This window comes from Poecilia reticulata, linkage group LG12 (genome assembly GCF_000633615.1).
Source record: "Poecilia reticulata strain Guanapo linkage group LG12, Guppy_female_1.0+MT, whole genome shotgun sequence".
NCBI lineage: Eukaryota > Metazoa > Chordata > Actinopteri > Cyprinodontiformes > Poeciliidae > Poecilia > Poecilia reticulata.
The window spans coordinates 13,742,099-13,755,262 of record NC_024342.1 but is presented as its reverse complement, the minus strand read 5'-3'; the positions used below and the strand labels follow the sequence as shown (position 1 = coordinate 13,755,262).

At 37.9% G+C, this 13,164-nt stretch overlaps 1 protein-coding gene across 12 annotated transcripts in view; it reads left to right on the top strand.

Annotated features, from left to right (window-relative positions):
- The window catches only part of LOC103473595 (RIMS-binding protein 2-like), a 68,637-nt gene that overhangs the window by 22,545 nt on the left and 32,928 nt on the right, over window positions 1–13,164 (top strand). For all 12 annotated transcript variants that reach the window (XM_017307873.1, XM_017307874.1, XM_017307872.1 and 9 more), the window contains exon 4: window positions 12,395–12,484. In XM_017307873.1, the coding sequence (XP_017163362.1) occupies window positions 12,395–12,484 (90 nt within the window). The remainder of the gene's footprint in view (window positions 1–12,394; window positions 12,485–13,164) is intronic.

Sequence of the window (13,164 nt, the reverse complement as noted above, 5' to 3'; positions counted from 1 at the left end):
ATTGCTTAAGTGTCTATCATTGGGGAAGTCTTGGTGCATCAACACCAAAATAAACACACACACAAAAAAAATCCCTAAATGCACAGGTAAGCATTAAAAAGCAATAAACAAAAATGAAACTAAAAGTGTAGTTGTGCCAAAAATGAAAGAAGCAACATGAAGTGTGCAAGCATATTTGTCCCTGGTTTAAATTTGAACTTCCTTGGCTAATAACAGGCATTTTTTTCTGTTAATAATGGTTTCTAAATTGGCAGCAGGAGTAAGTGTTGTTCCTCCGATGTGGATTTCTGTTAGCGCTGTCCAGGTTGTTTCCCGCCTCTTGCCCGTTGACAGCTGGCTTGTCCAGACCCTGGTGACTCAGACGGCTTTTGTTTGCGCTGCTTGTTTGCCAGCTTTCATTCACGCAGTTCAAAAGGTACCATCAGATATGTTTTGCACGTGATATTTCATCGCTGCTTCTTTATCATCCTTGCTCCGACCTGAAGGAAAGCAGTTTCTATGGCAACCCCCATTGAACCCCTCCCTTTGCCGGTACTACTGGTGTGTGTGTGTGTGTATATATATATGTGAGTGAATGCTGTATTGATTGCTAGAATGAAGCCCCCCTCCAAAAGACATTGCTGCTCAGCTGGCTGGGAGGAGCAGAGATTGAAACATTTCCTCCCCACATTTCTTGGCAGATTTTAAAGTTGCACAGAAGTTTTATAAAGGAGAGACAAAGCACTGCAGCGGGAGAAGGCAGAAGAAAAAATAAAATAAAATAAAAAAAAAAGAATAAAAAGGTGGGGCAGAGAAGAAAAGTGAGAGGAATAAAAGGGAGTCCGAATAGATACCACTTCTTATTACTGAATACACTGTGCTACTTTTATAGCTTTTTTCCCCGAATTACACATCTTTTGTTCAGATCAACTCATTCCATGTTATGATTATTACTATTTATCACATATGCTTCTTGTTCGGTTAAACATCAGTAAAAGCCTTTCTGACTCTAAGGGTTGATTGGGATGCATATTAAAGTTGGGCAGTGTCCATTCTATAATACTTTTATATCATCCTAAAAAATACTGGCCTGCACACTTTCCCAGTCTTTTAAAACTGTATGTGTACGATCACTCTAAGGCTTTCTACAGCATTTCAAAAATGACTTTCTTGAAGTAAAGACACAACAAACAGCAGCTTGTTTTTCACTGCCATTTTATCACTGAAACACAGAGATCTAAACAATACACAAATCGATTAATGCTTGAAAGAAAAGTTGTTTTGTTTCTCTACCAATGCAGATTAAAATCTTTTTTTTTAAGAGTTATGCTACGTGGACATGACCGTGTTCCTGGTGAGAGCAGCTATCTTTAAAGCAGAACTGATATCACATCGTGTGTTACTGTGAGACTGTTGTAAAACAACATTTTTATCATTTTCACCTCATTCAGATCATTTATCATTCTAAAACCAGGACGAAAAGATTATGTAAATTTAAAGTGTCTCAGTTCAAATCTGCAACGGATTTGTAATCAAGATGTTCAAAATCTTTATATCCAGATTCACTTAATGTGTAGTAGCTTGAAATTATTTGCCTTCAAAAACTTCATTTTTATTTTATTTTGCTCCGTGACGCCAGCATGACACTTGGCAGGCAAGGTGAGCCCTTAGGCAAATGAGCATGCTGATAATGGCACGTTTAATTCCACATCACTAACTTTCTCTTTCTGTGTCCCTTCTAATTGTTTGTTTTAGTTCCCCCCGCTTCCTCTCCCTTCCTGATTACGCATTTCGCTCATAGTCAGGACTTTCCATGCCTCTAAATAACCACCTGAACACAGTCTCTTACCTAAATACTTCCTGTCTTGTGCCTCTGTCATTGACTCCATCTTCTTTCGCTCTTCTCTTTCATTTAGTCCCCAGTGTTTTGCTCCTGGAATGACTTGAATGATTAGGACAGAAGCCTACAGTGGAGGGAACACAAAGAGCAACTAAATGGAGAGAAGGGGAAGAGGGGAGAGGAGGACACCGTGTCAGGAAGGAAAGGCGACATGACAGGACCTGTGCTCCTGTAATAGTCACTTATTGCTCTGTGTTATTGAGTCCTGCTCAGCAGAGACTTATGAGTTACTCCTATTCAGTGTTTTGCATTTGTTTTTGTTTTTTTAATCTTAATTCCATGTTGCAATATGATTATAATTTTAAGGCACATATGACCTAATGTTTTCCCTACTACGAAGAAGAAAAGATCATTTATTTCAGCAAAGATTTCACTTGTAATATATACTACAACGGCATTAGATAATGTGATCTATCTGTTCTTCTGGCTTGTTCTTGACAAAGGTTCTGGGAAAAACTTGTGGTTTTTGTATAATATTGTGGGATTGATAAAAAAAAAGTAAAATCGGTGTGGCTCATATGCTGTAAAAAATGCATTTCTGCTAGAGTAACTGTGAATTTATGACAATTCTTTGTCAGACATACGCAGAGTACTTAAAAACCTTTTGTTGGATGGACAGATATGTCCGATGTGTTGCTTGGTCTTCATGATGCTGTTTGGTTATTAACTTTTTCTAACAAACTGTTGTATTTTGTTTACTAATAAGGTGATATTATTTAGGGGCATCAGGTCAAGTGGTCTGAAAACAACTTGCAGAATAATTGAAACCGTGTTTTCTCAAATTCTAATACAAAGTTGATTACCAATTTTACACAAAATCCCAATAACGTACGTTAAAGTTTGCAGTTGTGGCAAAAAAAAAAAAAAATTCTGAAAGTTCATGGGGTATCAACGCTGTTTTAATACACTAAAGATCTTACATGCTTGCTCCATATAGACTCAGCAATTCAGGAGTGTACTAGAGAGCGTCCCTGCCTAGTGCATATGGGTAAGAGCTACAATATTATAATGAATTCTGAGCTTCTCTGGCAGTGGAAGGAGGCCAACACTAGCGTAACATAGTCTCTGAGCGCTTTTGTTTGTTCTGCTCAGATCAAATAAAGGGAGAGGCATCTGCTCAAGAGTACAAAACAAAAACTATTTTCACATCCCTTATGTCTAGGGTGGTTATTAGAAAACACTTTTTAAGAATATATTTGAATGCCTAATGGAATTAGGTTTCGTGGTAGTAAAGCACTCCCTCCACTGCCTCTCCTAGCCTACTGTACTGCTAACTGTGCAATAAGGTCACGTATAAATTATTTACCACTTGTGCAGTGTGTTCCCCTTCAGATTGGGGTCATGCGATTGCGTATATGTGGAAACCAAATGTTTTATGTCTATGAGAGAACCAAACTGAGAGCGATGTGCACTTCATTGGATGCCGACGTATGCGCTTCCCTGCTGCCATGTGACTTTTTGTTTCAGTGAGAGCTTTATGGGAATTGTGTCTGCTTGAGAGTTTGTGTGCTGACTTGTCTGTGTCTGTTCGAGTATGCGTGCTTTGCACACGAAGGCCCATCCAAGCATTATGTGAGCACGAAGGCCCATCCAAGCACATGTAATCCCTTACCAGCTTCCAGGCTCTTCATTAGAATTATTCCGATCTTCCTCAGAACTTATTTTACGCCTTTCTGATATCCTCTGTTTGTCCTCCGGGAACAATGGGTCCTCCTCACGTCAAATCTGTTGTGGCATCAATGAGACTTAAAGCTTCACTGCCCACTTCTGTGGAGGCTAGTGTCATTCTCGCATTCTTGCTCCAGAGGTCTGCATTTACATCACACATTAAATTCAGTGCTATGCACACTCACCGTAGGGAAGATGATGGTTTTCCCTGAAGAGTTTTACATGCGCGGTCCAGCTGGATCACCTCATTGCATCATTTAAAGTTTGCAAAAAACTTTCTTGTTTTCACTTTTTTTTTTTCATATTACAAACATCCTTCACGTTATTTTAAAATTGATTTTCATATCTTTTACAGATTGCAGTGAGTAATGGTTTATTTTCTGATACAGGACAGCTGGAAAAAATATAAAATTGAATCACAAGCTTTTGAAATCAATTTCCATTTTGAGAAACACACGGAAAAGCTCAGAAGTGCTGAATGGACAGTATTTAAATATGAAATATTTAAACTTACTGGAGGAACTGCATACTCATATGATAGAGCTATATGTGATGGCATCCACTTAAATATGGTTACATTTTTCCATCACGTGAAGTGGTCAGCTATTCCAAAGCTGTTTTCTTGTGTGTGATGTGTCTGTGTGCGTGTGTGTGTGTGTTTGTGCGTGCCTGTGCGTGTGTGTGTGTGTGTGTTGATGGTGTACTTAGAGACGTAACTTCATTTTACCCCAGTTTGTTACACTATATACTCTCTTACTGTCAAATGAATGTATGTTCACATTAATTTGACTCCAAAAATTAGTCGAAAGACCAGCATGCCTGGCAGACAGCCAGAAATGCTGAGTATTGCTTTGCAGAAAAACCTGATACTTTTGATTTCACTTTTGTTTCTCTCTCTGTATATCTCTTGGAAACCTGTTTGGCTTCAACATTGTCCAGCAAAGAAAGCCTGTGGGGAATCGTAGCAAGGAGGAATAGTGTCAATATTCACTCTCTAAATGTGTAGTGCAAACAGCAAGATTTAAAACACTGTTTAATACTCTCATCGCTAAAAACGACAAAAAAAAGAGAAAAACTGGTGACTTTTCACTCCCCAGTGAACATTCTCCCTCCTGAGGGTCAGAAAGCTGTTCTGGTTGGGAAGGTCATGGGGTGGGTGGGTGAATTAAAATCTAATTGAACTGATGATGATGCTAATGCCTCTGAATGTGACTCAGAAGCATAATAAAAAAAGCCTTAAGAAAGGAGTTTTGTTTGAGGTTGTCATCATTCATGTTTGGTGTTTGGTTATGTAAATGACACCCCATACCTATATTGTAGCTGTTCAAATAAATGTGTGAAAATGGATGAGTAATCAATCTCATTTTCAAAGATGCTTCTGTCATGTTGCGCTTGTACTGAGATGATTTGCCTACTGAAAACATTAACTTTCCCTCACAAGTACATTTTAATTCTCCAAGAAAATTAGCTTAAGCAAACATTGTTTGAGATATGCATACAACACATAGCCAAGTGCAAATATATGACAGAATTGAGGATAAGGTGAACTCCACACCTCCACTCCACATCCCAGGAAGCTCTTTAATTGAGCAGCAGATTTATTTATTAAAAACAATGAACACTTGTAAGAAATGTTTTTATATAAAAATATGTGGTAAAATTTAATTTATAAAATGTATGAGACATTTTTATTTTTGCTTATCAGCTTTCTTTGAACATTGACAGATATTTCCTCATATTCTTATCCATTTGTATGGTCTTTGTTTGTTAAGCAACTCACTTCTAACCTGAGTCATTCAGATCCAAAAAGCCTCCTAACCCCAAGAAATAAGCCAGTTTTATGTCAACATATACGAGACAAATGAACATGCAGCTGATTTTAAGCTAGTATTTGAGCTTGCTTGCCAAAACAGAATTTCTGTGAAATTATTGAGTCCCAACATAAGTCGGCCAAATACAACATACTATTTCCATATCAACAAGGTGATTTCTGTTGTGATATAAACTGTAGACCTGATATTCCACTGATGGTCGACACATCCCTCAACTTCTTTGTCCAGTATTTGCTGGATTTGTCCCTGTGCATTAAAGACTTGGTTTTCAGATATTACACATTTGCTGGTAGATGTTTTACAGTTTGATGTCTCCATCTGCTTTTTAAATCACACATTGAAACAAGCATGTCAACATGGACGTTGTTGCCTTGCTGCAGAACATGGATGATTTGTGGTAATTGATAAAATCATGAATTTTGGTCTTTGGCAGGAAGTCCAACCATTAGTGAGTGACCTTAAACTCAATCGCATTTCAGTTATGCAGCAGGACAATAATCTAAAACACACCAGCAATTTAGTCATCCACCATGATGGTCAATTTAAGTTATTATTATTCTTTTGATTAACTTAATACCCTTTCTTCAACCTCAGTGACACACACTTAAAGTGACATACACTTAATGGTGTGTGTCAATTTCATATATATATATATATATTTTTTAGTTCTCGCCGACCTTGGTAACTGTGAACGTTTAGGATTCAGATGAAAGGTCTGAAACATGTGGGTTCATTAGAGCTTGAGGCATCTGTAATTTTAGTTATGCAACCATTTTAAGCTCCTGCCCTTCCTAACACGTACACATGCAAATGCCCATTCACGCTTCACTGTTTTGATGGTACCCACTGCCATCTGCAGCCACAGTTTGCATTGTAGGAACGACCTCGGGGGTCGTATGACTGCAACGTACTGGCGCGTGTGTTCACATATGAGCAAGGGTGCACAATACTTTGCACTTTATTACTCTATTTACCTCACATCTATGTTTTATAAATGAGGCACCTGTAGAGACACGTTCAACCAATGGGCTGAGGGAATCCCAGTCGATATTGCCTTGAGACAACAAGGGGAATATTTTAAAAGGATGCGATGAATAATCTATTGATGACATTATGCTGACTGTATTGCTTATACACCCTAACCGTAACCCTCACTATAAATGGGAAAATTTGCCCTACTCATATAAAAGGCTCAGCCTCCGTTGTCTGATGTCACGTCTGTGTTGTAAACCAAAAGCAGGATCCAGTAGGAGGAACATTACAAATGGCTGATTTTAAAATGGTTCTTTAAACAGTCTGCCAAGGAAACTAGTGTTTGGCTGCAGATCTAGTGTGTCTCAAGTCACGCCCTTGTGTAAAGATGAACGCCTGCTACAGTAAGCCCTTCAGAGTGCAGACTCTGGGTAATATATATCATACTGCTGTGTAGACCTGGCTAATGCTACTCTATAAATCCTCCAAAATGATCCTCCTTTTCTCAGCCAATTCCTTAAGTGGGGATGTACAGTGTCAGTTTACAGTCCTCTAAAAGTTGCCATTAACCTTGCCGGTGTGTCCTATGTTGAAATATGTTGAAAACAACTCTATGTTCAGTAAAATGCAATCTGGAGTTAGCAAACCAGTTTTCCTTTATTTTGCTCAATTATCTTTTGAACGTTACAGTACAGATAATTTGAGATTTGTTATATTTAGAAAGACGGGGGTGAGAATGTTGTGACCAATTCTTGATCTCCAGTCTTTTGAAGCTTTGACCTGCAGAAACCTATACTCATTAATTCTTATTTCTCTCTAGGGATATGTGAGAGAGGAATGAAAAAATCGCAGCAGTGGCATTTTAAGGAAGCTTACGATCTCATATTATTTTATATTTTTTGATAGTCTGTCATCTAGTTGCCAGCTTTGTTGCCTTACAGAAGATTTGAGTCCCAACCAGAGTCTTTTCGTGTGTGGTTTTGATATTTCATAGATGCATGGAATATTCCAGCTTCCTCCCATCATCCAGGAACATTCATGGTAGATGAAATGCCCACTTTCCCTTTTGGATTCTCTTTGTGTATTTATTATTCCATGTCTTTATGCTTCTGTGTGATGGAGTACCACTCTGTTTGGGTGTACCCTGCTTTTTGCCCATTGACCAATGGAGGTTGACACCCCTCTACCTTACAATGACTATATGAATATTATTATTTATCTACTTATCTTTAAAAAATACATTTTTAATGCAAGAATAAACATTTGTGTTTTTCATATTGCAGTCCCATTACCACAACAACAGTGATACTCCCAGTATACTTATGGCTGCAGACATCCTTACAGAGTTGAATTTATGTTCAGTAACTAATATTTTCACCCAAGGGAAATGGGCGGAAATATTGCAGTATTGCAGACTGTTACAAGAAAAATAAGTGAGTCATAGTGTTTCACTAGAAAGGTACATGTTGTGCCGGATCTCGGTACAATACAATGTTTTGAAAGGGCTATTTTTTTTTATGATAAGATAAATCAATGAAAGTTCTTCCTTCACATTTTTAGTAAGATAACATTTTAGTCAGGAATTTATTGTTTTAAAAACCTTTTTTCCAGCTTTGGCCACTTCTCCTGCTTGAGAAGCAGCACACACACACGGACGCACACACAATAATTTGCATGTGTACGTGGGTGCTGTTTGTGCATGGCTGCCTGTCAGAGCTGAATCTAATAAATACCCCTGTCTGCTGTGGGGTCATTTGGCAGGGGAGTGAACACTGATTATAACTTTTTCCCTTCACAGCCAAAATCCACATGTTAATTTGGGTTATTTTGTTTCCATTAACACGTTAAAGAAGTCCCTAACATGGGATTTGTTGGGAGATTTAAACTGAGGAGCTGTCCTTTGTCATAAATCAATCAACCGTGTAGCAGCTCAAATTAGGATACAGAAAAACAGGAAGTTTACTTAAGTTTTTATTTATGCACATACATATGCATTTTTATTAAATACATTTACTTTACAAATTTAGTTAAAATTCAGAACATGTACCATTTAACTTGAGCTTAACTTAAAGTAAAAACACGCTATGTTCATTCTGGTAAGACGCTGTTGTACAAAAGTACAACATGTATCTGCCAAGATCCTATCAAAGCTCATGCTTTTTATAATTTAGACACAAGTTTCATATGTGTTTGAGGCTTCACTTGTGCCCACACTGAAGAAAGCTCTCACGCCGTAACTGGAACAAAATGTTTCGTACATGACATCTAATTAATGACAGTCCTCCTGGGGAAACAGCAGCAATCTCCAACCCACAAAAAGCCCATTTAAACTCATCAGGAGGTATCCCACGAATGAGTGTGTGCAGGATTTCACCCTTTATCAATTCCTCATCCCAACAACGTAGCCTGTCATGGTTAATAACATTAGTGTATTTTAGAATTGCCCCATATTTATAAACAAAGCAAACTTAAAATCCCATTCTCATAATGGGAAGATGCAACAACATTAATTGTAAGATCAAATTCCTACTCCAGTCATCATAAATATATACTTAAAATATCCATAATTTGAAATAATTAACATGTCTTTAAAATATTTAATTTACATGAAACAAATAATGAGAAATGCATCATATTCGATTTTTAAATGCTCTATGCTTCAAAACAGCGGTAAAAAAAATATTACTGCACTTCTGTAAAAATATACAGAAGCAATACATTGATGTTAATCTTTGGACTTTTCTGTTTCGTCTTATTGGTTGGTATTTCTGTATTTATTTGTCCATATTTTAGTGAACTACTGAGGAGTTACTCAAGCTCATATATATGTGAAGGCAGACCGGAATAGAGCACATACTGTATGCACAGAACCTCCTGGGCGTTGTCCACTGTGAGCAGATTTAGTTTTTTAGCGGTTACGGGTGTAAAATTCTTATTGCGGTCGTGCTAGAACCGCACAGGGTGTGTAAACATATAGATGCAGAAGAAAGATGAAGGAAGACAGAGGTTGTCAGAGTGAATTAGACGTTAGTACTGTTGATTTATATGTCTCCAGGCTTGCATGCTCTCTCTGAATGCGCATATTGATCTCAAATTTCACAACCATGCAAAGATTCACACAGAACAATTTTCACTTGGAGTCCCTGTTGTGCTTTTTCCTAAAGAGACACCCTTGTTAGCGCCTACATTAAATACTCGAAACAGATTCCTATGATGATTTGCACATATTGTAGGTCTGAATTGGCATAGAAATGTGTGTGTCCCTTGGCTTCACAGTCTAACATTGTGTTTACAAGATGTTACAGAGTGCTATGTGAAGCTGTGAATGTGTGATTTGCTGGAAGTGAGAGGAAGTACAGAAACAGTCATCATACTCGCGGCCCTTAAAACATTTATTTTTAAAGGTCGTTTTTTTTTTTTGTCCAGTTTCTTTGTTCAGATTTTTTTTCCGTGTGTGCGTGTGTGTGTGTGTTTGTGCTGAAATAACCTCAACTGAACTTATTTTCACTAGACAAGAAGGTTGATTGGTAGCTTGAGGTTTGCCACACCCCCTTCCTCAGCGTTAAAGGGAAAGGTACAATATCCGTTGTGGTTATCGCTACAGCTGAGTGTGATTTTCTGCAGTTTGCACTGACTCTGTGTTGCAGTGACAGTTATACAATCAGAGCAGAACATGGCCTTACTCACTGTGCTTTGTGTCTTCCTGCCCTTGCCAATGTTTTGGCTTTATTCTGCCTTTCTTCAGCATTTTCCTGCTGTCTCTGTCTGCACACGAAGAGATGAATGAGCACAACGTCCTCCCATTGCTCTCTTTCTTTTCTCTCATCTCGGCCGGTTTATTGAGCTCCTCAAATATACTGATAAATTTGATCAAAAGCCCCTGAGCTGCTCAATCTTTTCTTGCGCTGAAAAATATTGGATTCTCTTTTGCCGCAGGTGGGTTCAAGAGAGCATGTTGCAGTAATGTAAAAAAAAAAAAAAAGTGCATCATGAAATTTGTAGCTCACTGCAGCTCTTGTGTGACAAATAAAAAACATTATAAATATAAACAATGCATTAATCTTTGCAGAAAGTGTTGATATAATCGGACATACTTTTTTTTTTTTTTAATCTCCATGCTAATAAAGGTACACTCTTTCACCATAACCACTTGGAAATCGGTTCAACTAATCCAACTAATCCAAAAACTATTTGAAAAACAGCCTCATTCCAAACATTTTTGTTTTAAAATGCCTGCAAATGACTAAAAACACTGATTCAGTAACAACATAGTTCTACATTGATTAAGTGATGAAGTGCAGATATAATGTGAGACTAGAAATTATAATCTCTTCTTCTCTTTCGCTACTTGTTTACAGACCGAAAGACCACCTTCATTAAGTAAGGAAAACCCCAATATCATATGTGCTTAACTTATTGATTCCCCTTCCAATAATTATAAATTAAATTTAACTGAAGCACTTTTTAAAATGTATGCAGAGCTTTTCAGCAACAAACCATTAAAGTGCTGGAGATGATCGATGATGTTGTGTGTCGGTGTCTCTTCCAAAGACTCTGGAAACCTTTAAACTATGGAACATCAAGAAATCTTTTGAAGTATCAGGACATTTTATATGTACAAATCAATGAAAATCATAAGGAAAACTAAAAATGGATCATCCCTGGGTCTTTCAGCAGGATAATGATCAGGTGAGGGTTGATTTTTACAAAATAAAATCAACCCTCTTTTATGAGTCCATATCAAAATCCTGTTCACAGCAGCAAGAGTATGTTGGAGAGAGACCTGATGGAGACCCAGCAGTCTGGAAGCTTTAGTGAAGTGATATAAAAGGAAAGGATCAAATATCCCTCTTTCTTTATGCTCTAATCTTGGGACACATTATAGGAGAAAATAGGACAGTACAAATTTAACAGCAGGAGTGCCTATAAGTGTGGTGCCCGTGTTTTTTCCTAACATTGGAATAAATGTGATCCAATTATAGGCTGGAATTCTCCGTGTTGTGCTACTGCATTAAAACTTTATTTATTTGAAAGCTTTACCTGGGGTGCTGATAAATATGGATAGACTATAAAACCTTCATTTTAATAATACATTCTATTTATCCTTGGGGATAATAACTTCTAAATTTAATGAGTTCACGTTTAAAAGTACATCCTGCTTGTTTGATTTGTCTGTGTTGCCAGGAAGATACCGAGCCGCTGTTGGCTCCTGTTGATTAGGGAGCAGAGCTGACGGCTCCCATTAATGGCACAGTTCAACAGTGGACGGCTGAGAATGACCATCAGCAGAATGAAGTGGTATTAGGTGCAAGGATATGGTCAGTCACAGTGAAATCACTCTTGAATGCTCATAGCTGCGAGAGGAGGAGAGCGCTGCCCTACTTTGAGTCTGGCATAATTACATAATGCTTGAGTACCTGCAGCACCAGCAGCATGACAACTTCTGACTGTGAATGTGAGCTGTGGAAAGAGCAGACAGGTCCTGCACACTTCTCAATCCTTTTTTTCCGCCTTGCAATTTAATTTCCTCTCAAGAGCCTTATGCGCCTGTTTACGCTCCTTGCTTTTGACTGACAGGCCACCATTCTTTTGGTTTTAATATCTAACTTTAAAGAATTTTTTTCCCCACTTTTTTGTCATCCTCTTTCCCTCCGTCTACCTACCCCTTCCTCTCCTGTTCTCTTCTTCCAATTTTCTTGTCTTTTTTAGCTTTCCTCTCCAACTGCCAGTGCCACATACCAAATAGAGGGTGACAGCGTTCAGCTGTGTGTTTTGTACCCCAGACAGGATCTTAGAGAAACGCTTATCTGCATGCACACACATTAACACTCACAAACACGGCGGGAGACGGAGGGAGGGATCGGCACTAACCTGAGTCTTTCATCTGTCGCTTATATAATCACTTTAAGATGGAGTGGCTCTGTGTGGCTTGCATATATTATACAGTTAGACATGAAATCATTTGAGCAAAAAAAGGTTTTCCATGATAATATGACAAGATGGTAAACTTCTCCCTTGGTGCTGGCTCTTCTTCTTTTTCCAGAAAGCGAAGCTCCATGCTGCCTTGCAGGAAAGAAATCGTCTGAACCTCGAGCTGATCAACCACCAGCTTAGGGCATCCAAGCATGAGCAGGTGGGTACAAATCTACAAACTACAAGTACACACACCTCAGAAGATCATCAATTGGAAGATATTTATTATTTTACATGGGCCTGTGCCAGGACCAGTATCAAGTAGAACTGCACAATGAAAGGAGAAAGTGCAACTGCAACACTTTATTGCAAAGTGTCAAACTTTAATACTGTGACAACTGCATTTATTGCTGTTAACTCACACAGACTCTTTTCTTTCTTTCTTTTTTTTATCACAATGTTCCCAATACCAATACTCAACCACTTACCAATGTCCACTTACCAATGTAAGTGGTTGAGAGAACTGTAAATATGAGCTTTAGCATGAATATAAATGCTGGTATCTGCAAATACTACTGCTATTTTGTATGCATATGATCCTACTAAATGTCTGTCCTGGGAGTCCTTTGCAATTAAAATACTAATGTTAATATTTGTGGTATTAATGTTATCTTAATGATAAGATATATTGTTGCAGAGTTAGTCTCAAGGAAACAAAGTCAAGGCTTTCAGTTTCGAACCGCTAAAATTTTCAGTCAAATTGTTTAAGGTTATTTTAATAATAATAAAAAATAAATAAAATAAAATAAAAAACAGGAAAAGGGCCAAAGTGACTGGACCTTTCACCAGCTTTAAAATAATAAAATGCTGTCTCTTTCCTATTTGTCACTAAATTCTACT